We start from the raw sequence: 27,021 nt of genomic DNA on the forward strand, positions 1-27,021 counted from the left end.
CTAGAGAATTGAGCTGGGATCTTCTGGCTTTACAGGCAGATGCCTTAACCACTAAGCAATCTCTCCAACCCTGAACTTGTCATAATTTAAAAAGCAAGGCAAAGCCTGAGGCTACATAGTGAATTCTAGGCCAGCTGGATCCTATCTTGAAAAACCAAAACCAAAACAACAATAGCAAAAACCTCAAAGCAATAAAATGGCATCTCACTTAGAAATCCAGTATATGAGGCAGGAGGGAAGCCACACTGGGAGTGAAGTGAGAAATCCTGTCTTCCTGGTCCTCTGGGCCAGCCTCTCAGGTTCAGGGAAGCTGCTCTGAAACTCCTGAGATAATAGAGCCAGAGAAAAGTGGCTGTCCTTAATCTCATAGGCTAGGGATTCTTTTTTTTTTTTTTTTTTCTCTTGAGATAGGCTCTTACATTGTAGGCCAGGCTGACCTTGAACCTGTGGTGATCCTCCTGTCTCAGCCTCCCGAGTATTGCAATTACAGGTGTGCATCACTATGCTCACCACTGGCCTGGGGATTCCAATTCCCAATCCTATCTTGAGAGTGGTGGTCATATTTAGTTTAAAAAAAAATGTTATTTTATTTTTATTTACTTGTTAGAGAGAGAGAGGGAGGGAGGGAGGGGGAGAGAGAGAAAGAGAGAGAGAGAGAGAATGGGTGCGCCATGGCCTCTAGCCACTGCAAATGAACTCCAGATGCATGTGCTACCTTGTGCATCTGACTTATGTGGGACCTGGAAAATTGAACTTAGATCCTTAAGCTTCGCAGGCAAGTGCCTTAACCATTAAGCCATCTCTCCAGCCCACGCTCAGTTTTTAATTGTAACCTTTTTTAAATGAAATCATGACAGATTGAGTGGGTATAGAAATGAGACCAAGGCTATTTCTGAGATACCTAGAGGAACCACCAAACCACTTGAGAACTCTCCATTATGTATGTAGGCCAGAGAGAGCTTTGGGCTAGGCTTCCATATGCTAAGTGAAGGGTATAGTTTATCTGAAAACCTCACCTGTGGCCTTCAACCTGGAGCAGTCCTGTGCTCTTCCTCCAAGGAGGAGCAGCTGGGGCAGCCGGGTGAAGGGCATTGCAAGGGACCTCATTCTGTAGGCCTGAGGCGTCCCCTGCCACCTTGTCTCCTGCATGTGCTCATGCATTCAGTCCTGGAAGAGGGACCCTGCTGGCCTGACAACAGATGCTCTCTACCTCCAGTTACTGGATTCTGAGGCAGGAGAATGGGCTCTACTCAGGAAGAGTCTTCACAGGGAGTGAGGCCTTTACCTGGAAAATGTGAAGAACAATTCTGATGCATTATGATTTTAGGTAAAATCACCTGTGGAAATTTAAATAGATGTCCCCCAATTGATTCAGGAGTTTATCAAAGCTTGTAATTTAGATCTCCAGACCCTTGGCTGGAGGAGGTGTCACTGGGCGGATCTGAATTCCAGTGTAAGGTATGCAAAGTGCTGGAGTTTTGCCTGGGCTCCTGAATCGTGCTGCTTGCTGGTGGTGGCCTTTGCTCTTCTCTCGGCATGGACCTGTGAAGTGGGCCAGCTTCTTCTTCCATTGTGGAACTTTCTTTATCTGATACCCCTTCCTCCATAACTGTGCCTGGCCTGGAAGTTCATCTCCGTGACTGAGGCTGGCTGCTACATCACCTTTACCTCACTTCCCAGAATTACCTTGACATTCACTGAATTTTCATTTTCTCAGCATACTGTTATCTCTATAAAATGACTGCTATGTTAAGAAAATTAGTATATTTTCACTGGTTCAGGATAAATAACCTGATTATTTGCTTCAAGCCGTGGTTGTTAGCTGTGATACAAGGGATTGGTGCATATATTTTATCTATTGCATGTAGTTTAGATGTTTCACACAGCTCAAGACTCACATACCCCAAGAAAGCTCTACAGTATAATGTTAGTATTTCCAGTGACTTGGTTTTCCTGATATATATATGATAGATTAAAAACCTGTGTAAATTCAAGGTCTTAGAAAATGATTTCTAGTTCTATCTAAGTAGTGTATATGTCTGTTGTGAGATCAGTGTTGTGAAAACCTGAAGGTATAATTCAGACAAGCCATGGCTCCAGATTTCTCTTGAAATAAAAGACGAAAAGTTTAAGGTAGATGACATCTTTCTCTCAACTGTCTTCATTGTCAGCTTAGTTTAGTTCTAGTAAGGATTTTTGGTCTCACACAAAAATAAATAAACCATTTGTAATATTAACTTCTGATAAGTCTGTTGAACTTGGCCTTGACCTGGGAATTCTGTGGTGTAGAGCCTTTGAACTAGTGGGCGAAAGACTTGGCTAAGGCCTGCTCTGCCCCAGGCTTTGTCAGACACTCTGCTGCTCTGATTACAAAAACACCACATGCCCTTTGTCCAGCCACAGCTCAGCAGGGCTGAGTGCTCCGGGCTCCTGGGGTGGGACTGATACATGTCCAGGTGCCTGAAGCCAGCCTGTGAATCACTGCTTGCATAGCCAATATTTGTCCAAATTATTTGAGGGCTGTTTAGTATCAGAAGGGCCCTGTCTATCATGAGAAACTATAGTTTTAAAAAAGCTTCAAAGAGAATATTTAATGTAGCTAGGGCTACCGAATAACTTTCTCATTTATTTCTAAATCCTACTGCCTGAAGACTTTGACTTTTTTTATTGGGGCAGTTGGGGTATACTGTGTTCAATACTCTTGTTGTGACTGTGACACAGTACCCGACAGAAATGAGTTAATGGAGGAAAGGTTTATTCTGGTTTATAGTTTCAGGCATTTCAATCCATCATGGCAGGGCATGCATGGTGGCATGAGCATGAATTGGCTTGTTCACTTAGTATGGGCCAGAAATAAAGAATGGGATTAGAACCAGTGGTACATATGATAACTAAAGGCCTCCTATAGTGCCCTACATCTGCCAGCCAGACCCCATCTCCTAAATGCTCCCTCCAAAATACACAAACTTGTGACCAAGAGCCCAAGACATAATCTGTGGGAGCCAGAAATTCAAACTGTAACAACTACTAAGAAAATATTCAGGCCTCAAAGTTTATGGATCCATAAGTAGTAGTTTCCTATAGACTTTATTTTTTTAGAAAGGGTCTATTTTTTATAGTTATTTCTAAGAGTAAAAAAGATCCAAGAAACCATTTGCTTGACCTTCCTCTGTTATTGATTATAATTGTTCATTAACTTGTCTGGCCCATGCCTTGGATGTTGTTGTAGAGCAGGTCTTTTGTCTTCACTTGTAAGTCCCAGAATAGTGTTTGGCAAATGCAATAGGCCACCAGGGTATGTCTTCTGGAAACATGTAGAGTGAGTAAATAGTTGTTAAATTTATGTCCAAGAATTGGAATAGCCATCTTTTTCATGCTTCCCTTGAAGCTGTTCATACGATTCATGATATTTTTTCCCCTCCCAATGACAGGCAAAGGAAAATCCTCTAAAAACAAACCTTGAACTCATTACCAGATACTTTCTGGATCACACTGAAAATACCGACAACTTAAATCAAGAAACTACAATCCCTGCACTCCCAGCTCCAAAGAAAAATAACAAGCTGACTTGGAGGTGCTCTGAAACCATGCTGGTAAATACACACAATCTTTCAGGTGAAGGTGCAGGATGGAGAACGCCACTGTCAGAGGCCGACAAAGCCAGGTATCTGTCCCTTCCTGTGTGCTCTGTGCTACAGTGTCTGTGCTGTAACAAACCACAGAGCTCAGCAGCTGCGTTGCATGATTTCTTCCCCCCTGGGGAGACGCACATGTATGTCTGTTCATCCCAGATAGGGCTCAGATGATGGACCAAAGGATAGTTCTACTGAAGCTCAATATATGAGCCAATAAATTTATTAAGGTTATTTACAAAGCATGGTTTAGGGATTACTTATAGGAGAATGGGTAATTCAGAGACCACTGTTATCACTACAAAGTTCTATCCCATCCTGGGTGGCAATCTCATGGAAGCTGCATAATAGTCTCCCTTCCACTTCCTACATAATCTAGTAGCTCTCAAGATCACTTGAAGCTTAGGAGAGGGCAAGAGGGACTGATAGCTGGAATAACAGCTCCGCTTCCTCCTCCTTCTACTAGGAAGTATCAGTAGCTCCATTACCATCATCGCAGTCCTGGATATCACTGTATCATTCTGCTCCAGAGTTTTCATGTGTACTGAGCCAGAGCATTCTCTGCTTCAAGATGGCATTATATTATGCCTGGAGGAAAACACCATCTACCAGGCTGTATTAGTAAGTGTTCTCTTGGGAGATAGGACTATAGCATACACAGAAGCTCCCTGGCTTAGGATGGGGTTATGTCCTGATATGCCCATTGACGATTGAAAACAACCTCTGGAAACACATTTAATGTGCCTAACCTTCAGAAGCTTCTAGCTCAGCAGTGCAGCACACTGTGAAGGGTCAGTTGTTTCCTCTTGTGGCCATGTGGCTGATGGGATGCTGTAGCTCACTGCCACTGCCTAGCATCCAGAAGGAGGCCTTATTACCCTTCACCAGAAAAGATCAAAATTCAGAAGTTGGTGTAGGTTCCTACTGAATGCACATAGCTTTCACACTTACAGTGAAGTTGACACCAGTAAGTCAAGCCATTGTAGCTGCAGGTAAGTTTATATGCTTATTTATATTTTTATATATAAAAAGATTTCGGGCTGGAGAGATGGCTTAGCGGTTAAGCGCTTGCCTGTGAAGCCTAAGGACCCCGGCTCGAGGCTCGGTTCCCCAGGTCCCACATTAGCCAGATGCACAAGGGGGCGTATGCGTCTGGAGTTCGTTTGCAGAGGCTGGAAGCCCTGGCGCGCCCATTCTCTCTCTCTCCCTCTATCTGTCTTTCTCTCTGTGTCTGTCACTCTCAAATAAATAAATAAAAAATTTAAAAAATAAAAATAAAAAGATTTCATTTGAGGAACTGGCTCATGCAGCTAAACTCTGTAGGGCAGGCCTGAAGGCAGGAAATTCAGACATGTTTCTATGTTTCAGTCTTTTTTTAAAAAAAAACAAAAAACTTTTTTTGTTTATTTTTACTTATTTGAGAGCGACAGAGAGAGAGAGAGAGAGAAAGAGGCAGATATATAGAGAGATTGGGGGTGCCAGGGCCTCCAGCCACTGCAAACCGAACTCCAGATGCATGTGCCCCCTTGTGCATCTGGCTAACGTGGGTCCTGGAGAATTGAGCCTTGAACCAGGGTCCTCAGGCTTCACAGGCAAGCACTTAACCGCTAAGCCATCTCTGCAGCCCTCTGTGCTTTAATCTTGAGGAAGAATTCATTCGCCTTTCCAGAGATCTCAGCTTTGCTTAAGGCCTTCACCTGATAGAATGAGCCCCACTCACATCAATGAGAATAATAATCTTTCCTGTAAGCCATTTCATTATAAATGCTTATCATATTTTTTAAAGTTTTTAGTTATTTGCATGAATCCATGTATGTTTGCATGGGTACACCAGTGTCTCTTGCCACTGCAAATAAATGCCCATGCTACTTTACATGAGTGCCAGGGAATTGAACCCAAGCTGGCAAACTTTGCAAACAAACACCTTTAATCTCTGGACCATTACCATGTCACTATAAATGTTAATCATATTTACAAAGTACCTTTATAGAAACATTTAGACTGATATCAGACTTAACACCTGGGTGCCACAGCCTAGCCAAGTTGATGTAAAATTTGGCCATCATGGCAGCTTAAAGAGATATGAATTGTCTTATAGCTCTGGAGAACAGGGGTCTGGAGTCAGTCTCATTGGACTAAAAGACAGGGAAAATCTATTACATGTCCTTTCTCAGCTTGGAGAGGCCACCTATGTTCCTGTGCCTATGCCTTTTCCTCCATCTTGAAATCATTCAGACCACTGTTTACATTGTTATATTCACTACCTTTGTTACCAGCTTTGATCCTTCTGTCTCCCTCCAAGAAAGACTAGTGATTAATTACATTGACCCCACCAGAGACTTCCTGATAATCTTCCTATTTTAAGTTCTTTACTATATAAGTTAATAAATTAGTAAGTTATTTTCACCACTATTACCAAAATACCTGACAGAAACAACTTAAAGGAGGAACAATTTATTTTGACTCACAGTTTCAGAGGGTTCATCCCATAGTAACATGGTCCATAAGCTTGAGCAAAACATTAAAGTTTCTTAATGTGTCACATCACAGTGGACAGAAAGCAGAGAGAGGAGCATGCTGGTGCCGAGCTCATGTTCTCCTTTCACTCCCTTTGTTTCTGTGGCCCATGGGTGTCCCCACGCCCACATTCTGGGTGGATCTTACCTTCCTCAGTTATGCCTCTCTGGACACACCCTCACAGACATGCCCAGAAGTGTGCCTTGCCAGTTTTCTAGGTGATTCTAAGTCCAGTCATGTTGACAATGAATATCAACCAACACGAGCAACATAGTTACAGTTTACAGTTTCTGTGGATTCAGCTTTCTACACTGTTTAAAACTGTCTAGAGGTGTAATATTTTCTTTGAGACTCCATGAGAATGGACCAGTTTACGATGGAGAATACTTATGATCCAAAATGTTGATTTTGCATTCCATGATTCCTAAGGATCAGAGGCTTGCTTTGATTTTCTTAAAAATAGGAGGTTAGTATTCTTGATTGAACCTCTTTTCTATTAACATAGTTTTCATTGCTGTATGCAGTCACCAATGGTGGGCCTAACTTATCACCATTACACAGCCAACAGTAGGTATAACCTCCAGGGAACACGTCCTTTCTTCCTCTTGACAAAAAAGCATTTTCTTTCTGATGGTAGTGAAAGCTCAGCACACATATGTCAACCCGTGAACACATGAGGCTATTATAAACAACTCAAAGCTTCAGACATGGGAGGTCCTAAGGTTGCTCCTTCAAAAGCTTCTTCTGCCTAACTCAGAAATTGAATGTTTCTGAGCAAGGAGTTAGAAGAAGCTTTGGTGTCTTGTCTGTTTTCCCAAGCTATGCACCTAGATATCCTCTGTTATTCTGTCTTACCTAACATTTTATACCCCATTTACACATCTTTATACCCCATTCTCTGTTCCTAACAATGCTAGATTATCCCTCCCCCTTCCCCTACTTTACAGTCTGATGACAAAGACCCCTGTTCATGTTCCCATCTTGCCATGCATAACTGCTGTGGGCATTACCCTGGTCTTTGGGCCTCTGATCAATGTTATCTATATCCCCCCCCTTGACCTGAGATAATGTGCTCTTTTCCACAGAACACAAGAGGCCATACTACTTCTTTTTGTTTTGTTTTGTTTTTACTTTCTTTTTAAAAATTAAATTAAATTAAATTTTTTCTCAATTTTTAAAAACATTTTCTATGATTATAAAAAATATCCCATGGTATTACCCTCCCTCCCCCTTTTCCTCTTTGAAATTCCATTCTCTATCATATCCCCTTCCCATCTCAATAAGTCTCTCTTTTATTTTGATGTCATGATCTTTCCCTCCTTTTATGATGGTCTTGTGTAGGTCCATGCTACTTCTTGCTGAAAAGTTGCCAGACACTTCCTGTAGCTTTTAGGAGAAAATCCAAAATCCTTAGGATAACTTGCAAATCCCCTTCCCAGGCTAGCTCCCTCTGCTCATCCAAGCTCATGCTGCTTTACGCACCTGGGCACCTGAGGCTGGGGCTCTTTCCTGGTGGCCCTGCATCTCCACCCAGGCGGCCTTTACTAGAAGTCCTTGTGCACTGCCCCAGGCTGCCCTGGTCTTTTCCTCTCTTGAGGTGTCCTTAGTTGTGAGTACCGTCTATGCCAGGCAACATTTCTCCTTACCTAGGTCTCTGGCTTTGCCTCTCAGGCTTGGGCTTTCGTGTTTTTTCTCACTCTTTACTTTCTTTCACTGTCTCTTGCTTTCTTTTTGTTCTTGTTCTGTTTTTTGGACTCTCTCTCACCTGTACAGCTTTTCCTGAACAGCTGGAAAGGCCACATTTGCTTTGAGTGTCACCCCCCACCCCTTAGTATGCAGCATGGCAGAGCTCCACAGCCCCCAGGGCTGTGTGCAGGTTCCTGTTCCTTGATCACTCAGCTCTGGAAGACCAAGCATGTCTTCGGTCATGAGGACCTGAGAGCCCTTCATGGACTATCAGTTTGGCTTTGCTTGCTGATCTTCTCTGTGAACTTACCCTGATACCAAAGCATTTCCTATTCCTTGTCATGATAGAGCATTGGTTCATTACAAGTCATCATGTATTTATGAATGACCATTGAATATAGATTTATTATAGCATTATTAATTCCTTTTGGAGACTATATTTTGTTAGAAATAATACCTTTCTTTGCAGACATGACAATCTTGATGGAGATTCATGTGGTAATTTTGTATCATCCAAAAGACCCTCACAGAAGAGTAAGCCCATGCGTACGGTCCTAGGCGAAAGCCCTACTTTGGCATGGGAGAAGACAGACCAGCTTCATTCGGTAGAGCCTTGCAGGGATGTGAAGAGGCCAGGGGAGAAGACCAGGCCAAAGTCTGGCCTGACTCTCAGGGGCATGATGGCTGGGACCATTGTTAGCTCCTCACAGGTGAGATCTCTGTCTTTAGACTGGGCCATGAGAGGTGGGCTTAGGCACTGCTGGCTGGCAGGGCTGGTCTGTAAGCCAGTCCCAGAAGGAGGATATGTGTGGAGACAGGAAGAACCTGTGCCTCTGTTTTCACCCTGGTTCTGCCATCCATTACCCCGTGTGTCCTTGGTCAAGTTTCATCTCCTCCTTTCCTCAGTTTATCCATCTTGTCAGTGAGGTGGGTGCCCTGGGTTTATATTTTGTTGTTGAATGAAGACATATATTCAAATCTTTGTCTTTGCAGTTTGAAAGGAGGGGTGGAACATAGGCAGCATGCTTGTTTAGACTACAGTAGTTAAAAGGAATAGAAATCCCGATCCCTACCTTCATTTGTTCAGCTTATGACTTCCTAACACCTGGGGCACCATGAGTAGTTGTTACCAGTAAATGGTTGTGGTGGTGTATATGGGAACTCCATTAGCCATTTTAGGCTTGGCCTGAGATTCCTGAGAGTGTGGACTCTTATCACATTCATATGTATCACATGGTGTGTGCTTGCCTTTGTAGGAGAGAGTGGTGTAAACTTGCCTGTGGGATCCAGGAAGCACTAGTTGGAAGTTGGTATGAGGAACATTGGGTAGTTGGAGCCAGCTCAATAGTGAATGGGTGCTTTGGAAGTGACTAGACTAGTTAAAGGAAAGTTTGTTATACCGCCTGCTCGGGACATGGCAGAAGGGAGCCTGTCTGGCTGACAGCTTGCATTTTAGCCGTAGCCCTCAGACCTTCTAGTCTCAGGATTTCTTTATGCTTTTAACATTACTGAGGGTCCCAGGAGCTCTTGTTTATGTGGACTCTATCCACTGACCTTTGCTGTATTAGAACTTAAAGCTAAGAAATATTAAAAATTTCTTAATAATTTAATAAAAAGTAGTGAACTATTAGTAATTAATGATATTTTTTGAGTTGTGTGGGTAGTATGTGTGGTTTCTGGTGTGTGCATGTGTGTATGAAAATGCGCATGTTCCTTTATGCGTTAGTGTGGAGGCAAGAGGAGAACATCAGGTGTCTCTCCATCAGTTATCGTCTGGTTTCCTTGAGACAGTCTCTTGCTGATTATAGAACTTGCTATTTTCATGAGCCCTAAAATATCTCTAGGTTCTGCTCCCCACAGGTCTGGGGTTACAGGCATGCATGGCAACACTCAGCTGGTTTTATGTGTGGTGAGGAATCAAACTCAGTCATCACAGGCCACCCAAGGCCCCCGAGCTTGTACAAGAAGTGCTCTTAGCCACTGATCCATCTCTCTAGCCTTTTAACACAATCTAATTTAATGAAAAATTACATTTAAAAATATTAGTGATATGAGAAACATTATTTTATGTTTTTGCCAATTGCCTTAGTGTTTGGATATGTAGAAGACAATGCAGATACTATTTTTCCTTTCTACATCTGGTTTGTTGGAATATGGCGCTTGAAGAGAATCTGGCCTCAGATAAGCAGTTGGAAAGGGAAACTATTTCAATAGCTTTTCCAAACAAAATTAACAAACAAACCTAAGGATAGCTTTGATACTACTCTAAAACTGGATAAATTGTAGTGGAATCCTTTTTTTTTTTTGAGAAAGGACTTCATGTGGCTCAGGCTGACCTGTCCTGGAACTTTCTATGTTTTGGAGGATAGCCTTAGACTTCTGATCCTTCTACCTCTACCTCCAGAGTGCTGGGATGACAAGCATGTGCCATCATGCCCGGTTTATGTGGCGCTAAGGACTGAACACAGAGCTTTGTGCATGTTAGGCAAGCATTCCACCACCTGAGCCATTTCCAGCCTTAGTATGGAAGCTTAAGCAATATCAGTGTGTGCACTTTGTCAGTGCCCACTGGTCTGTCTTGCACTTTGAATCTTTACCTGTGCATGACTTAGTAACATGATGTATTGGTCATTTGAAAAAATATTGGTTACTGAGTTATATAGATCTTCTAAATGGGGACACATTTTAGTATACAAAAAAAAATCACATATGTGGATGTCACTGGTGACTCAAGGCTTCAAGCTCATAGTAGCAGATATAGGCTTCCAAAAATTCAGATTTTGTAAAAATTATTTTATTTAGTTATTTATGAGAGAGAGAGAAAGGGGCGGGGGGAGAGAGAGCGTACACCAGGGCCTCTAGCAAATGAACTCCAGATGCGTGTGCCACCTTGTGCATCTGACTTTAAGTGGGTCTTGGGGAATCAAACCTGGGTCCTTTGGCTTTGCCAGCAAGCACCTTAACTGCTACGCTATCTCTCCAGCCCCTAAATTCTAATTTTTACAGCACCTTGCATTTTTAAAATTTGTTTATTTATTTGAGAGTGACAGACAGAGAGAAATAGGCAGATAGAGAGAGAGAGATAGAGAGAGAATGGGGCTTGCCAGGGCCTCCAGCCACTGCAAACGAACTCCAGATGCATGCGCCCCCTTCTGCTTCTGGCTAACATGGGTCCTGGGGAATAGAGCCTCGAACCGTAGTCCTTAGGCTTCACAGGCAAGCACTTAAACTAACCGCTAAGCCATCTCTCTAGCCCAGCAGTTTTCATTTTATCACTGACAAAAATACACTATTTATTTCTCTTGGCATGACAGGCTTAATATATTTTTAAGAAATGCCTTCTAGATTCCCAAACCTGAAGCACTATGGTCTGTCAGTGGCCCCATGGAAACAGCAGCATGTTCACTCCGTTCACAATTAGACAGTTGCACAAATTCACATGCGCCTTCACACTCAGCAGATTATGCATGTGTGCCTCCTGCTCAGTCACACAGAATACTGAAAATATGAAGGTATGCTCTTTAGTCCAGATTGAATAGTTAATCATGTGTGTGCTTCAGTGGGGACAGTCTTAAGTAAAATAAATATTATAACTATTCATTTAAAGACTTATTTGTTATTTATTAGTAAGAAGGAGAGAAAGAGAGGAGGAAAGTGAAAGAGATTACTTGAACCCACCTTATGAGGGCATTGCTGTACACTTTCCTTTTGGTTCCTTTCAGCTTGGGATGTCTGAATCCTATGAAGGGCACTGAAGGATGGTTGTTGCAGAATTTCTCAGATTGTATGGAAGGTATTTGGCTGTGCTTGTTGGTTGCTCAAGAGCGAGGAGTCATGGTGCAACAGGGTGCTTGGGGTTCAGGAAAGTCCTTAAACTGTAAACCCTAGGCCCATTTCTAATTTTAATCAAAGAATTGAATAAAATTCAACTGAGGATAGGTAATTATTGAATTATTATATTTATTGAGGGAAGTACAAAGACAAGGAAAGACATCCACATGGCTAGAGATCCTACATGGAGGGTCTGGGAAAACCATGGAAAGAAAAGAGAAAAGAAAGTTCAAAGAGCTCCTGCCCTGTGGGGAGCTGGAGGGGGGTAAAGAACCCATGTGGGGAGTAAAGGCTGGGGATGGGGGTGCTCTCCCTCAGCTCAGCTCAGCTGGGTCTGGCCCAGTCCAGGTGAAATTCACCAGCAGCTGTAAATTTCAAGTAATCTGGCAGTTCAGAGAGTGTGCCCTCCCCTGACAAACATATTTATAACCTTACAGTGGTGGGCCCTACCTTCTGACTCAAGTGAACCAGAGGGACAGCTAATTGGTTAGGACTAGGAGCCATCTCAGGAAGAGGCTATCCAAGTTCTGGGGTCTAAGCTTGACCACCCACAGTGTTAGGATTAGAACTAAATCCAAAAGACCTTCCTCCCAAGATGGACCCAAGTTGTTTGTAGAAAAACAGGTCTAGGGAACTAGGCAGGAGATGAGAAGTCAGATCATCTTTGATTTCTAGCAAGTGCAGACTTTCTTGTCTTTTTACTTTTAGGTGTTCATTCACCATAAGTGCCTACTCTCTCTCAATGGCCTGCTGAGTATTTAATTAGCTTTTACTAGTAGGTCAGCTGTATTTTTAAGGATAAGTAAGAGTCCAGAAATGAGTGTCTTCTTGGGAATGGTGACTAATGTCTTCCTTATCCCATGCAGGGGATGCCCTGGACAGCTTTTAGAGCAGGTTTATAGTAATTTCCATGAGGCCAGAATACTACAAAATTGGCTCTTCTTATTCTAGTCCAGGCTATTGTTTGGCCCTGAATTATTATAGGAAATGTTGAGAGTCCTGAAGTCTAACTATGGAAAAGCCCCGTAGGTTTATTATTCCATTCCACAGCCCCTCCTACATCCCTGACCCCCTTGATGAGTAACAGAGTTCCCAGCCTCAGTGAATATCATGAGGAGACGTGGCTCTCACACTTAAACAAAACTTGTGTGCTTCAGTGGAAAGGGCCACTAAGTTGGGACCTCAATGGACACTGGAGTCTAGTGAAGAATGGCCTTGGCTATTCCTGGTCTACCACCTGGATTGAGTCCATATGTAAATGGCTACAGAGAATGGCAGAGTCTTCTGACTGCTGTGATGTGCCTACTCTGTGCTGGTGCTTTGCCCAACCTTTACCTGATCCTCACTGCAATCCTGTGGAAGGAAGTGCCATCAGCCTACTCTGTACTCAAAACCTGGAGGCCAAATACGGTTTGGATTTACAGTGTTTTCTCTTTCTGTCATCTGTCTATCTATCATCTATCAATCTATTCATGTGTCACCTATCTATCAAATCTATCTATCATCTATCTAATCATCTATTATCTTTATTTCTTTCAGAGAGGAAGTACAGTGCATAAACTACATAACCATACAAGCAAAAATCCTAAACATTTCTATAGCTAAATATAAGAATATTAACCTCTCGAAAAGCTTAGGAACAATTTCAGAACAGTTGACAGTAATTCACTATATCAGTTACTTTTGATCAGAAGCAGCTTAGGGTAGGAAAGAGTTTCTTTTTGCTTATAGTTCCAGATGGATCTCGGCATGGCAGGGAAGGCATAGCAGGAGTGGGAGCTGGTTCTTCAGCAGGAGCAGAGAGTGAAAGGAGGTAGAGCTGGGCTATCAAACCTCAAAGCCTGTTTCCCAGTGACCCACTTCCTCCAGCAGGGCCACAAGATGGGGACCTTTTCAAGATTCCACAATCTCCCCAGACAGTGCCACAAGATGGGGACCAAGTATTCAAACACATGAGCTATGGGAAACATGTTACATTCAAACCAAAACACTCACCACCTTGTTTTCTGAGGCTGGGAATATAGAAATGGCAGGTAGTAGATGTGGATGACGTATATTATATTATAAAGCAAGGAAGTGAGGGACCGAGAAGCTAAATAGCAGCCACAGGTTACTTGGTCATAGGTGGTTGTGGTGGTCAGAATATAATATGTCCCCCAGAGCCTCCTATGTATGAAGCTTAGCCTCATATTTAGCTCCCAGCTAATGGAGCTTTATGGAAGTGGAATCTTCTAGAGGAGGAGGTGTGTTCCTGGGGTGGTCCTTGGGCGTTACAGTCTAGCCTTATTTGCCACACTTATCTTGTTCTCTCTACTTTCTCCCTGTTGATGTGGAGATATGACACCTGGCTGTATGCTCCTGCCAAACTTTCTTCACCATGACAAACCTTCTCCTTGACACAGTAAGCTGGAAATAAGCTTCTTCTGGTCTGCTGTTTTGTCCCAGTGATGAGAAAGTAACTGCTACAGTGGTGATGTGGGGATTAGAACCTAGAGTGACAGGTTTCCCTGTCACCTGAAACATTCTGGCTGAGGTGTGTGAGAAGAACCCTAAGTGTCCTCTAGGGTCTGTTAAAGTAGGTGCATTTGTGAGTGTTCCCAGTGGCAGTAGTCTTGAGTGGCCCTCTCAGGTAGGATGTTAAGTGCAATAGTTGGGGATTGGGATCAGCCCTTCATGTGGAGGGCCCATTGTGGAGAAAGTGTCTTTGTCAGCTCTCCTATAGGGGAATGCTCACTAATTCTATTCTTGTCCTCCCAGGACCCTTTCCTCAAATGCTCTATAAGGCGATCCCCAGCTTCAAGTAGCAAGACTTTGAACATCAAGCCCCAGGTCCCAGAGGAGGAAAGCCAGCAGCAGCCCAAACTCTCTGCCCACACTTCAGCCTTTCCAGGTCCATCAGAAGCCTCAGCTGCTAGCAGCAGTTCCACTTTAATGAGGCCCCTGGGTCAGCTGAGTGAAACCACCATGGAAAAGTGGAAAACTATTTCTGGCAGCCAAGAGCTGATCCATTGGGATAGGCCCAGACCCAGACCCCGAAGCCTTTCAGAGGACAGCTTAGGAGCTTACAGGTGCACTGAAGCCAACACAACACCTTTGGGATTGTACTTACCTGGTGAGAATGCCAAGGTGACCCCGGAGCGGCTGGAAAGAGCATCCAAGTGGCAGGGCAGCCAGTCCCCGCCTCCCAGGTGAGTGTGCTGAACCAAGCTGGTAAGTTTTCAAAAAGAAGCATGAGCTCTTGCCCATGGCCCATCCCTTCACAGCTTCTAAAGGGCCATCTTGGGCTCTGGCCCTCACTGCAAGCCACAAGTCACAGCTCCAAGAAACCACAGGGAAGGTCTTCTGGGCCCTTCCCTTTCTTCCTATGGTCAAGAAAGGCTCTAGCAAATAGTCCCCAAACATACACAACCTGGCTGACTGGAAAAGAGACATCCCTGATTCTTCGACGTGGTGATGAATCAGGCCCCAAAGGCTCCTTGCCAGTGTATTTTTCTTTCATCCTCACAGTTATGGATTTGATGATTTATATAATTGATTTTGAATGTTCAGCCAATCGTACAGCCTGAATAAGTCTCACTTGGCTATGAGGTCTTTCCATATATCATTGCATTTCATTTAGTAACTTTTTTTGTGCATATGTTTTTAGAGAAAATTAGTTGGCAGATTTCCACTCTTGCAACTCCCTTGTCAGATGCTGGTAGTTAGGATATGTAGGAAGTGGTCCCTTTGTTCTCTTGACGAGTTAGTATAAGATGTCTCCTTAAATACCTCTTTACTAGAGAAGACTTCTGAAAGTTTGAAATTATAACTTCAATCAAAATGTTTTTAAGTTCAAATTTTCTATTTCTTATGTGTCAGTTTTGCCAAGTGTTATTTTTAAGGACTTTGATAGTTTCCTCATATTTTAAATTGTCATAAAATTATATAGCTACAATGCTTTTTATCTCTTTAAAGTTCATAAGAAACATAGTGATGTCTGTTTCATCCTTGAGCTTATTACTTTCTCTCTCGTTCTCTCTCTTTCACACACACAAACACAACTAGTTTTATGAGGAGTTTAACAGTTGTATAATATTTACAAATAGCTACTTTTGTCTACATATGTTTTTTCCTATTTCATTAATTTAGGCTCTTTTGAAAATTATCTTCATTCTACTTTCTTTGGGCTTAGTTTGCTATTTCTAGTTTATTGATATAGATATTTAATACTTGATTTTCAACTTTCTTCTTTTATATCTGTGTGTGGGGGACAATATAGAGGTTAACATTGTGAAACACATGTTAAAACTCTTGGTTACACTTCTGATATTGGAAGGGTGAGGGCTGTGCATACATTTTAACCTGCACCCTCTTCCTAGAAGACAAAGTTCACATACTATGTCTCAAGATTTAATAAACTTAGGGGTTCTTTATGAAAATCCTATCACTGTTGTCTATCTGATGTTGGCCTGGAGGTGATGTCCACCCTCTGCTCATGCCATCATTTACTCTGCCATTATGGAGCTTCCCCTCAAGTCTGTAAGCCAAAATAAAACCTTTTCCCCAAAAGCTGTTCTTGGTCAGGTGATTTCTGCCAGTAATGTAAACCTGACTGCAACAGTAAAGTTGGTACTGAGGAGTGTGGTCATTGTTGCAAGAAACCTGATTGTGTGGTTTTGGGCCTTTTGGAACTGAGTTTCTTGAGAAATGTGAAGGAGTTTGAAATCTTGGCCTAAGAGACTCCTTGCAGTGCTGTAAGTACAGCTTGATGGACTATTCTGGTCAGAGTTAAAAGACCTGAGTGCAGTAAAAACTGTGAGGTTTGGCTTATGAGGGTGGGAAAGAGCTTTGCTTAGACTGAGCTAAAAGCAGTTTGTGTGAGAGGCTTGTTGTTATGCCTGTATCCTGAGAATTTGTGTAGGGTTGCATTGCATAGAAATAGACTGGTGTGAGCAGAGGGATATGGCACAGAACTGAAATCTTGGGGCCCAAACTACTGCCCACTCAGCTGCAATTATATGAGAGATTACGACCATTGAGATTGGGCCAGCTGACCTGCATTGCGACAACAAAAAGAATTCAGTCTGTAAAGGGCCTGAATACTGAAGGAGTGTCCTATTCTTCAAATTCTGATTTATTCCTTCCTGAATTAACAGATTGGCACCCCACCTGATATTATGGAGTATAAAAATGCAATGCAGGAAAAGAGAGGGTCATTGAATTTGCAACATGATCTTATGTTTTGGAAATGGTCATGGGCAGTGTGAAGCAGGTTTGCTGGATTGCCTACATGGAAACCCGATGGCATCATGAGAACGGACCATGGGTTGCAGTGGAGACCCAGTGGAGATGCTGGGACCACAAGACAGCTGCTGACACCAGATAAAGTTTTCCAGGACTGTGAGTAGCCTAGCTGGAAGGGCAGAATTGGAACTCCAGAGACTTGTTGCTGGTTAGAATTATCAGACTTGGAGATTTGTCACAGACTAGAGTGGTTGGACTTGGAGCTACAGAGTTTGATGTTTGACCTGGTTGTTTTAAATCTTATACTGGTTGAATATTACTTTGATATGCCCAGTGCCATGTTTTGCAATGTGTTTATTCTATGTCATTATGGGTTTTTGGGGGAGGGAGGTTTTTTTGGTATTATGGCTCAGTTAAAAGATCTCGGACTATGGGAATGTTTGAAAATCATTAGGATCGATAAAAGCTATGGGAACTTTTAAAGTTGGATGAATGCATTGCATTTTACATCATAAATGGTTATCAGTTTATGGGGCCCAGGGGAGGAATGTGGTAGTTTGATTCAGGTGTCCCTCATAAACTTAGGTGTCCTGAATGCTAGGTTCCCAGCTGATGGAGATTCGGGAATTAATGCCTTCAGGAGGCAGAGTATTGTTGGGGGGCAGGCTTATGGGTATTATAGCCAGTTTCCCCTTACCAGTGTTTGGCACACTCTCCTGTCACTGTTGTTCCTCTGATGTTGGCCAGGAGGTGATGTCCACTCTGCTCATACCATTGTTTTCCCTGCCATCATGGAGCTTCCCCTGGAGTCTATAAGCCAAAATAAACCTTTTTTTTTTTTTTCAAAGCTGTTCTTGGTTAGGTGATTTCTGCAAGCACTGTGAATCTGACTGCAACAACATGTCAGACTACTGAGTCAACTTTGCAGTCACACTTATAAATTTGTTTCAAGAAGCATTCCAGGTGATGTCCCCTCTGTAAGGTTTTAAAACCAGAGGGCCAGGAGCCAAGCTTGAAAGATTCAGGGTCATGTGTGTATTTGACCAAAGAGGAGAGAGGAGAGTGCCCAGGGCTGGGTGAAGAGTTCAACAAGGACACAGGTTCTCAGCGTGACCCCACACGGAGATGTGCAGTGTGAACTGTACCTTAGTTGGTCCAACCTTCAAGCAAAGGATGAGCTTTTGCATCTGCTTCAGCTGTTGCTGTTAGCTACCATTCTTGAGGTGAGGCAGGCTGAGCATAGTCTCTTAGGTGAGTTTGGAGAAGGTTAATTTTCACAGAATTTGCAACTGATAGGGGCAGCAGCTGGGACAGGTGCACCCAACCCAGGGCATCTTGGTGGGACACTGGTGATTACTGGTTTGGCTCTTACAACTCTTTATATTCACCCCACCCCCTTGGATGTTTCAAGAACAGTAAACAGCCCAGAGAAGGTGTCTTAGCATTTAAAGTCACTTGCATGCAAAGCCTGTTGGCTCAAGTTCAAGTCCTCAGCCATCCAAGTAAATCCAGGTGGGCATTTGTTTACAGTGGCAAGAGACCCTGGTATGCATGCATACACCCTGTGTCCCCATAAACAAATAAATACAATTTTTTATTAGTTATGGACATATTCAGTACATGTTGGTACCATCCTTACTCTCATCTCTGCCCCCCATTCCAAAGGGACCCTCCTCGTTGGGGTTACCTGTTATCCCTATGGGGATTGTGGGTTGTGCATTGTGGGGGTAGCCATCAGTTATAGGGAAGAGACATTGTCTCTGAATGTAATGTCCCAACTTGTGGCTCTAACAATTTTTCCACCCCCTCTTCTGCGAATTTCTCTGAGCCATGTTGGGTTCGTTTTAGGTCTACTTTAGTGATGGACTCTTAGGAACCTCTGGATCTCTGGTTTGGTAGGAGTTAAGTGTCCTCAGTGTCTCTATCTCCTTCACCCTGGGGTTGATATCAGGTTCACCAAGAAAGCAGAGCTCTTGCTCATTTCCCCAATTCCTCTATGGTTTCAGCTGGGGCCCTGGTGAAGTGCAATGGGCTGATTCTCTCCTTAGGTCCTGCTTTCATCTGAAAAAGATTCTCCAACGGAGAATGAAGTCAGCACAGGTTAAATGGGATAACCATTGTTAGTTTAGAGAGAATTTAATGGGTATAGGCCTTCTTGTAGCTCAAGATTGGTGGGAGCTTGATATTGGAGAGAGAACTCGTTATCTGGTTATGGTTCTGACCTGTTTCCCTGTGCCTGATATGGTTTCCTTTCCACTGAGTGGATCTGTTAGCCAACCCAAGAGCAGCTGGTTACCTACCATAGCTGTGTGCCACTATTGCACTTGTTTGAAAAACTCAGTAAGCACACCACAAAGCCTGTTTGTGGATAGCACTTTTGGTGCATAGGATGCCCTGGTAAGGGTGGTCAAGTGGGAATCCTTCAAAGTATAGACTCCAGAAGGGGAGATGAGAAGAAGCGGTGTCCAAACTTACAGCAAGCCCCTCCCATCAGGATATCTGATGGGATACCTCCTTACAAGAGTGTCATCACTGGCTTGTGGCTCTGTCCTATGCTACCAATAATATAGAATGTCTCTTGTGTTTGTACTTCAGCCCTACCAGGCACAAGGGATGTTGAAATACAAGACAGTCTCTGCCTCTGTAAGCCAGAGCCCAGTGTGAGTGCTAAATTGCATTCCTTACAGTGGAGTAGGAGAGGAAGGAACAGTGAATGGGAGCTGACAGGAGGGTGGGGTCCAGAAAGGTTTGGGTAGATATGTTCAATGCAGAGGATTTTATGGGCAGCAGCCACGCTGGATGAGGATTGGCTGGAAGTTTAGTTCCCAAATCCAGGGCAGGTTGATATACCTTTTTCTGCTGTGTGTGTGTGTGTGTGTGTGTGTGTGTGTGTGTATGTCTTGGCAGACTTGAAATTTTATTGGCCCAAAGCCTCAGCAATCTAAAACTAGGAGTCAATTCCAGGACCTTGCCTCCTCTGACAATGAGCTGCCTGATCTTTCAGGTCCTGCAGCAGAATGGAAACTAGGTGGCAGCAGATCCCCATCCATGCTAACACCTACATCTGGTGGTCCATTTGTGCAGTTTCATTAAGTAGCATTGAAAGGGGGGGGGAGGGAGGGAGAGAGAGAATCTCAAGCCCTCCTGGAGCCCCCAGATTGGGAACCAAAGCCTTGAACCCCCAAATGCTTGTCTGCATGCCTAGAGAGAAGGAATGTGCCGACTGGGGCTGGGTGGACACTTGGAGGAGGATACGGCACTTGTGGTTTATTGACTATTTTCCTTACAGAGCATCCTGTGTCTGATAACATGGACACCACATGGGATGAGTCATGGGTAGAATTTCCATTCTAATTTGTCTTTATGCACTATTTGGATTTTATGTAAGACTCTGAAGGTGCAAACTTGGTTGCATCTTGAGACCTGCACAATACCCAGACACCCTCCAGACACCTATCACACATGTTGGTCTTTCTCAAAGACCAAGTGGTCTGTTGTAGCTCAGGTCATCTTTATATTCTGCTCTGGGGATGTCTCTTCTGTGGCCAGTCATCTCTTTAGCTCTAACCCTGGGCCACACTTGACTTGTACACATGTTCCAGTCCATAGCCTGGCACAATTCCTTCCTCCTTCCATGTGGGCCTCTCTACAGTAGGTGCCAGAAATTAAATGCAGATCAGCTGTGATAAACATCACAGCTCTAAGAGGACTTCAGGAGGGATGGGGGCTCTCCCCCTGTGTGGTCATTGTGGCTCTGAGGTTCATCATTCCCAGGGCTTCCAAATATTTGATTTGGTATAATTGCTGGGGTGGGGGGAGAGCTTCCTCTGATGCAGATTCCCTTTGAGATCAAGCAATGTGGCCAAAGGGTGAGAGTGGCCACACATCTCTTCTTGTCCAACTGTGCACATTAACAGGGCAGTGCTGAGGTCTTCCTTTGACCATTCTCAGGTCCTTGCCAGCTAAGCTGTTATCCCAAGTCCCAGTGTACAAGATTTCTCACGCAGAAGAAGTGGCTGCTGTCAGGGAAGGAAGCTTCTGGGGCTCAGAAATAACTTGGAGGAGATGAGTGGAAGAGCAGGAATGGCTAGGGAGCTTCTTCTGTCCTGAGTACCTTTCCCTCACTCTGAGATGCCAGTCTGCTGTCTACCAGTGAGCTTCCCACAGACACTGTCTGTCACAACTCCAGTAGAGAGACCCACATAGGCTTCATAGGGAGCAAGGTGAAAATGAGGCGTCTAGAGTACAGAGCTTACAGAAGCTGTTACTCTCAAGGTTGTTTAACTGCAGCAAGCTATGCACCCAAAAGGGAATACCCCCTGAAGTTCACGCAAGCTATCTCGCTTGTGTCACCCTCATGTGGACCTGGCTCTCACAGAATCTAAGCCCAGGACAAACTTCCGCCAAGACAGAGTAATAGTTTGAAAACTCTGATGAACTTCTTGAGGACTGGAGTAGACTTTATTTCTAATCATCTTTCCCCATTATTATCACTGGGCCTGGCTGTGACACATGTGCAAGTGAGAACACTTAGCAAGGAGAATGAAAGGGGGATTATTCTAATCAGTGATATAAAACTTCACCTGATAACCTTTTCTAGAATTGAAGCAATTCAAACTTACCTTTAGCTTTCTTGTTGACATTAAGTCATTCATGTATTTTCTCTTCATCTGTATATCTAATTAAATAATCATCCTTGTAACCAATCACTACAAACCAACCAGCTAACCAACCAAACCAGTCATTGTAACCAACTAACCCACCCAACCCAAACAACTCAACTATCAAACCAACCAGGTGACCCACTCATACTGTGCAGTCCCGCGTTTGCCACCTAGAGCCACTTCTTCAGGAAGTGGCGTCTACCTGCTTCGCTGCTTCCACATCTCCTTCTTACCCTCACCCACACACCGTGCTGGCAGAAGGTGGAAGACTTCCTTGTTCCTCTGGCTGCACTTCCAGCTCTGTGAGTGTGGGCTATGTTGTCTGGGGCCCTGCTCCTTCCATACTGCTCAGAATTGTTTCAGGAAATGTTGATGAAGATGAGTTACTTATTAGTTGTGCTGGAATTTGTGTATGAGGGTGAGTGTGAGGTCTTTCTCTCACCTGTATTGTTCACAGAAGAATGAGGTTAGTGACTTCCCACACAGGAAAAGTCACCTAAAAATGTCAGGCAGTGTTTTTCTTGGGACGGAGGGCTGATAGCAATCAAAGGTCCATAGGATCTTAGAGGAAATGGTTCCTGGACAAGACAGGGCTGAGCTGAGCCTTGAAGGCCAAGTAGGATTTCAGTAGCTTGGTTGAGGGGTTTTGTTGCCATGTCTAGAACATTCTTATTGTTCTGCATTGTCCTTCAAGTCAGAGATTTTTTCTGGGGAAAAAGCTGACTGGAGTCTCACTCCTGAATCTAGATGCAGCTCTCCCGGTCTCTCTTAGTTCTTCTTTCTGGGGCCTGCATTGGGCATTGCTGTCACTATTTCCGAATGATATGTACAGTGATGGTGGCTTGTGGAGAACAGGGAGCTCGGCTCGGCTGGCCAGGTGTGTGCTATGGTCTGCTGAGGACTGGAAAACATCATTGGGATTTAGAGGAAAGATAGATTTCATCTTCTCCTTTGCATCTTCTGTGGGGGTGGGTGCATGCTTTGGGGGCTTGAGAGAATGAGACCAGAAATCTTTCCCTGCCAAATCCCATCCCACCCTGTTGGAGTGGACACCGATCTTTAGGACTCCCTGGCTAGTTTTCAAGCTGCTGCTGTGGAGCAAGTCTCAGGGCTGGCATTTCCATCTTGGAAAGATGGCCTTTGAAGCTAAATTCTGTCATGGGCAGAGTTCTTCAAATCACAATGATGACCTGCCAGGCCAGCTTCCTGTATAGCCAGATTCCGTGTATGTGCCTCATTCCAGAAAATTCTACTTTGTTTTTTCTGCTCATTCCACAAGAAGTTACTAAAGCCATGGGATTTCTTTCATTTCCTGTTGAGGCCAGTTTCATGGCCTGGGTCCCTCAGAAGTGGTGCCTTTTCCTGATACAGTAAACATATTTTGATCTCAATCTAAATATGTGGTAGTTAGTTTTGTTCCAATAAAACATTTGAAGTGTGTCATTTGCTATTTAAACGGCATTGAGGAGAACAATTCTGGGGTGAAACTCCTGCCCTCCAAAGACTGAGATGTCTGTATGCATTAAGGAGTAAGGGAAGTACTAGTGAAAGGGAACATGGCAGAGTGCTTACAAAGTGTGGCTTGCTTCGGGGACAGTTAAGCTGTGACATCATTGAGTATTCACTGTTTAATAGGCTCTATCATAACAGCTTTAGGTGTAGAACCTCATTCAATCCTGGCATTCATACAAGGAGCATTGTTGGATTCATTTGACACATAGGGAAACTGAAGCATGGAATGACCAACTAATGGGAGTCTGTGCAGGCAGCCTGAAGAAAGACCTCTTTCCCTCCTATCCCAGGCCCCTGCCGGGGGGAAGAAGACTGTTTAAAAGAGCTGGCATCAGCCAGGACTCTGAGGGAGTGGGAGAACCAATGCTGAGAAGATGGTGTGATGGGAGCTAAAAGACAATTGCATAGCTGGAACACTGGGGTGTGTGGACAAGAAGGACTGTACAGAAAACTAAAGAGCCAGATATTTTTTTTAAAGGTTTTAAATACTTTGTTTATTTGTAGAGAGAATGGGCATGCCAGGGCTTCCAGACACTATAAATGAACTCCAGATGCATGCACCACTTTGTGCATCTGGCTTTTTTTTCACCACACACAAAAAAAAGTCAGGGGTGGTGGCCCACACATTTAATCCTAGCACTTGGAAGGCAGAGGTAGGAAGATCTCCATGAGTTCAAGGCCAGCCTGGGGCTACAGAGTGAGTTGTAGGTGAGCCTGGGCTAGAATGAGACCATATCTTGAAAAATCAAATCAAAATAAAATAAAATTTATAAATAAATAAGGGCTGGAGAGATGGTTCAGTGATTAAGGCACTTGCCTGCAAAGCCTAAGAACTCAGGTTCAGTTCACTAGAATCCACTGAAAGCCAGTTGCACAAGGTGGCACATGTGTCTGGAGTTTATTTGCAGTGGCTAGAGGCCCTGGCATGCCATTCTCTCTGTTTTTATCTGCCTTTCTCTCTCTCACTCTCTCCCAAATAAACACACAAATAAAACATTAAATAAACATACCCAGGCTGAGGAGATGGCTTGGGTAATTAAATGTGCTTTCTATCAAAGCCCCCCAGCCCCGGTTTGATTCCCCACTACACAGTTAAAGCCATACCCACAAAGAGACAGGCATCTGGAGCTTGCAGCAGCAAGAGGCCTTTCTTCCTCCCAATCTCTCTCTCTCACACACACATTGTTTTAGAGTATGCTTGGGGAAAAGGCTCAGTGGTTAAAGGCACTCACTTGCAGAGGCTGCTGGCCCCAATTCAGTTCCCTAGTACCCATATAAAACCATGTTCACAAAGTGGTACATGTGTCTGGAGTTTGTTTGCAGCAGCAAGAAGCTGGGCATGCCTATAATCTTTCTCACTCTGCCTCCCTCACAGATAAAAAGGCTTTGAGGCTGCAGAGATGGCTTAGCAGTTAAGGCCTTGCCTATGAAGTCTAAGAACGCATGTTCAAATCTCCAGGCCCCACACATGTAGCCAGACCGTAGTGACACAAGCATGCAACATGGCACATGTGCACAAGGGGGCGCATTGCCTGGATTTCATCTGCAACAGGCTGAAGTTACTGGTGTGCCCATTCTCTCTCCCTCTCTGCCTCTTTATCTCTCTCTTTCAAAAAAAATTTTTTTTTAAATGATTTTGTGTGGGTTTTGGGGAATTGAACCCTGGTCACTAGGCTTTGAAGGCAAGTGCCTTAAGCATTGAGCCATCTCTCCAGTCTGAGATCCAGGTTTCTTTTCTAAGAAGTAGAGATAAGCCTATCTACTGTGGTTTTAGTTATCTGGTGATTTTTTAAAATGAACTATTGTGTTAATTATACAAAGTTTTAGAGAACAGTATAATTCTTCTTTCAAGGTAGGGTCTCACTCTAGCTCAAGCTGACCTAGAATTCACTATGTGGTCTCAGGGTGACCTCTGACTCATGGTGATCCTCCTATCTCTGCCTCCCAGTGCTGGGGTTAAAGGTGTGTGCCACTACACCCCAGCTCAGTGTAATAATTTGATAAATATATACATTGTGTAATGACCAGATCAAGATAGGTAATATTTATGTCTCCTTAAACATTAAAAATTTGGGGGAACTGGGGATGTAGCTCAGTTGTGGAGGGCTTATCTAGTATGCTAAAGGCCTTGGGTTTATTCCCCAGCACCACATAAAACTGGATGTGGGACACATGCCTATAATTACAGCACTCTGTAGATCGAGACAGGAAGATCAGAATTCCAAGATCATCTTTAGCTACATGCTGAGTTTGAGCCCAGCTTAGTGTACGTGAACTCTGTCTCAAAAATATTTTTATTAATACATTTATAATTGTACACATTTACGAGGTTCAAGGTGATGTTTAACACATGCGTACAGTATGTACTGATCCAATCAGGGCAATTTGCATTTCAGTCTCCTTGTCATGCTTTGTGTTAGGCACCTGGAGCTGCTATTCAGGTAGGGTTCTGCTTCAGACAGGACTGAGCAAAGTGGCAGCAGCTCCCTGGTCTAGAAGGTGGCTCTGCCTTGACCTGACTGTGACAGGAGGGTAAGGAGCTGGGTGTCCAAGGAGCAGAAGCCTCAGAATATGGGGTGCAAAGATTGTGGGCCTGGAGAGTGGGGGCTGCAGGGATGGTGACAAGAAAGAATGCAGTTTTTGGTTAGGAAGAAGTTGAATGCTTTGGGATACTTCCAGGGAGCTTTTGTTTCCATAGTCCAGGGCAGGCGGAACATAGCTCAGCTGAGAGGCTGGGGGTGAGAGGGCCATTAGGGTGATGCTGGCATGGTGTTGGCTAATGAAGTGCTTGGGGTGTGGAAATTGCCAAGAGTGACTGATGAAGGCACCAAGGCCTGAATCTCACAGCAGGAGACACACATGCTTGGCAAAAGGGAGGGGAACTGTTGGCACAGAAGGACTGGGGTGTACAGTCCAGTCCCGGTGAGGCAGAGCTGGACTCCAGGAGGAAGAAGGCTGGTCTGGTGGCAGTGTGGGGTTAGAGGGACCCTCCAGTGGCTTAGGAGAGAGCACTTTGAGTCGAGGACTTGTGAGGCAGAAGATGTGCCGGAGGGTGGCGGGGAATAGCAGGGCTGAGGACACACTGTGAGCCAGGAGGCCTGCTGGCAGGAAGAGAAGCCTGTGGTTCAGGTGGAAGCTGAGGTGCACGAGGGTTCAGGAGTAGGTAGGGGCTGGTTTTCAGGTGAAGTGAGGTGGGAGCATGTTTTCAAGCCAAGGCCTGGCACCAGCAGCAGAGAGCAGAAATACATCATTCACAGAGCTCCGAGGAGGCTGGGTGTGTGCTAGGGTGGGGTCCACTGGAGGGGGTTGCTCACAATACCCAATTCATTTTCTGCCATGCTTCATGATAACTGATGTCAGTAATGATGCTTGCCCCCCGCAGCCATTGCATGTTCCCAAAGTGCCTTTCAAATCCCCAGCGAGAGAGCAGTTTTTGAGCTTCTTGAAATCCATTCAATTAAGCAGAGCTTTGTTAAGTTGTGAAGGACTGTATTTAGGAAGCAGTGCTGTGTGTGTGTGTGTGTGTGTGTGTGTGTGTGTGTGTGTGTGTGTGTGTATATGTATAACATATGTATATATATTTCTTTTAGACTAGTTTCTTCATTTAAAAATGAGATAATACCTTTGTAAGATTGTTATACTATTATGAGGAACAAATAAAATCATGTATATGTGTGCTTCACAACAGTTACTTTAATAACTATTCCCTGTTGCAATAGTTTTTTCTTAATATTTATTTATGTATTTATTTACAAGAAGAGAGAGAATGGGTGTTCCAGGGCCTTTATCCACTGCAAATGAACACCATATGCATGTGCCACTTTGTGCATCTGGTTTTACATGGGTACTGGAGTATCAAACCCAGGTCTTAGGCTCTGCAGACAGTCACCTTAACTGTTGAGCCATCTCCCAGCTCAGATTTTTTTTTTTTTAATTTGCATGTGTGCCTGTGTATG

At 43.9% G+C, this 27,021-nt stretch overlaps 1 protein-coding gene across 5 annotated transcripts in view; it reads left to right on the forward strand.

Annotated features, from left to right (window-relative positions):
- Nucleotides 1-27,021, forward strand: part of Mindy4 (MINDY lysine 48 deubiquitinase 4) — a 117,316-nt gene that overhangs the window by 7,530 nt on the left and 82,765 nt on the right. For all 5 annotated transcript variants that reach the window (XM_004652762.2, XM_045136167.1, XM_045136168.1 and 2 more), the window contains 3 exons: nt 3,432-3,664; nt 8,305-8,545; nt 14,424-14,854. In XM_004652762.2, the coding sequence (XP_004652819.1) occupies nt 3,432-3,664; nt 8,305-8,545; nt 14,424-14,854 (905 nt within the window). The remainder of the gene's footprint in view (nt 1-3,431; nt 3,665-8,304; nt 8,546-14,423; nt 14,855-27,021) is intronic.

Source organism: Jaculus jaculus, chromosome 16 (genome assembly GCF_020740685.1).
Source record: "Jaculus jaculus isolate mJacJac1 chromosome 16, mJacJac1.mat.Y.cur, whole genome shotgun sequence".
NCBI lineage: Eukaryota > Metazoa > Chordata > Mammalia > Rodentia > Dipodidae > Jaculus > Jaculus jaculus.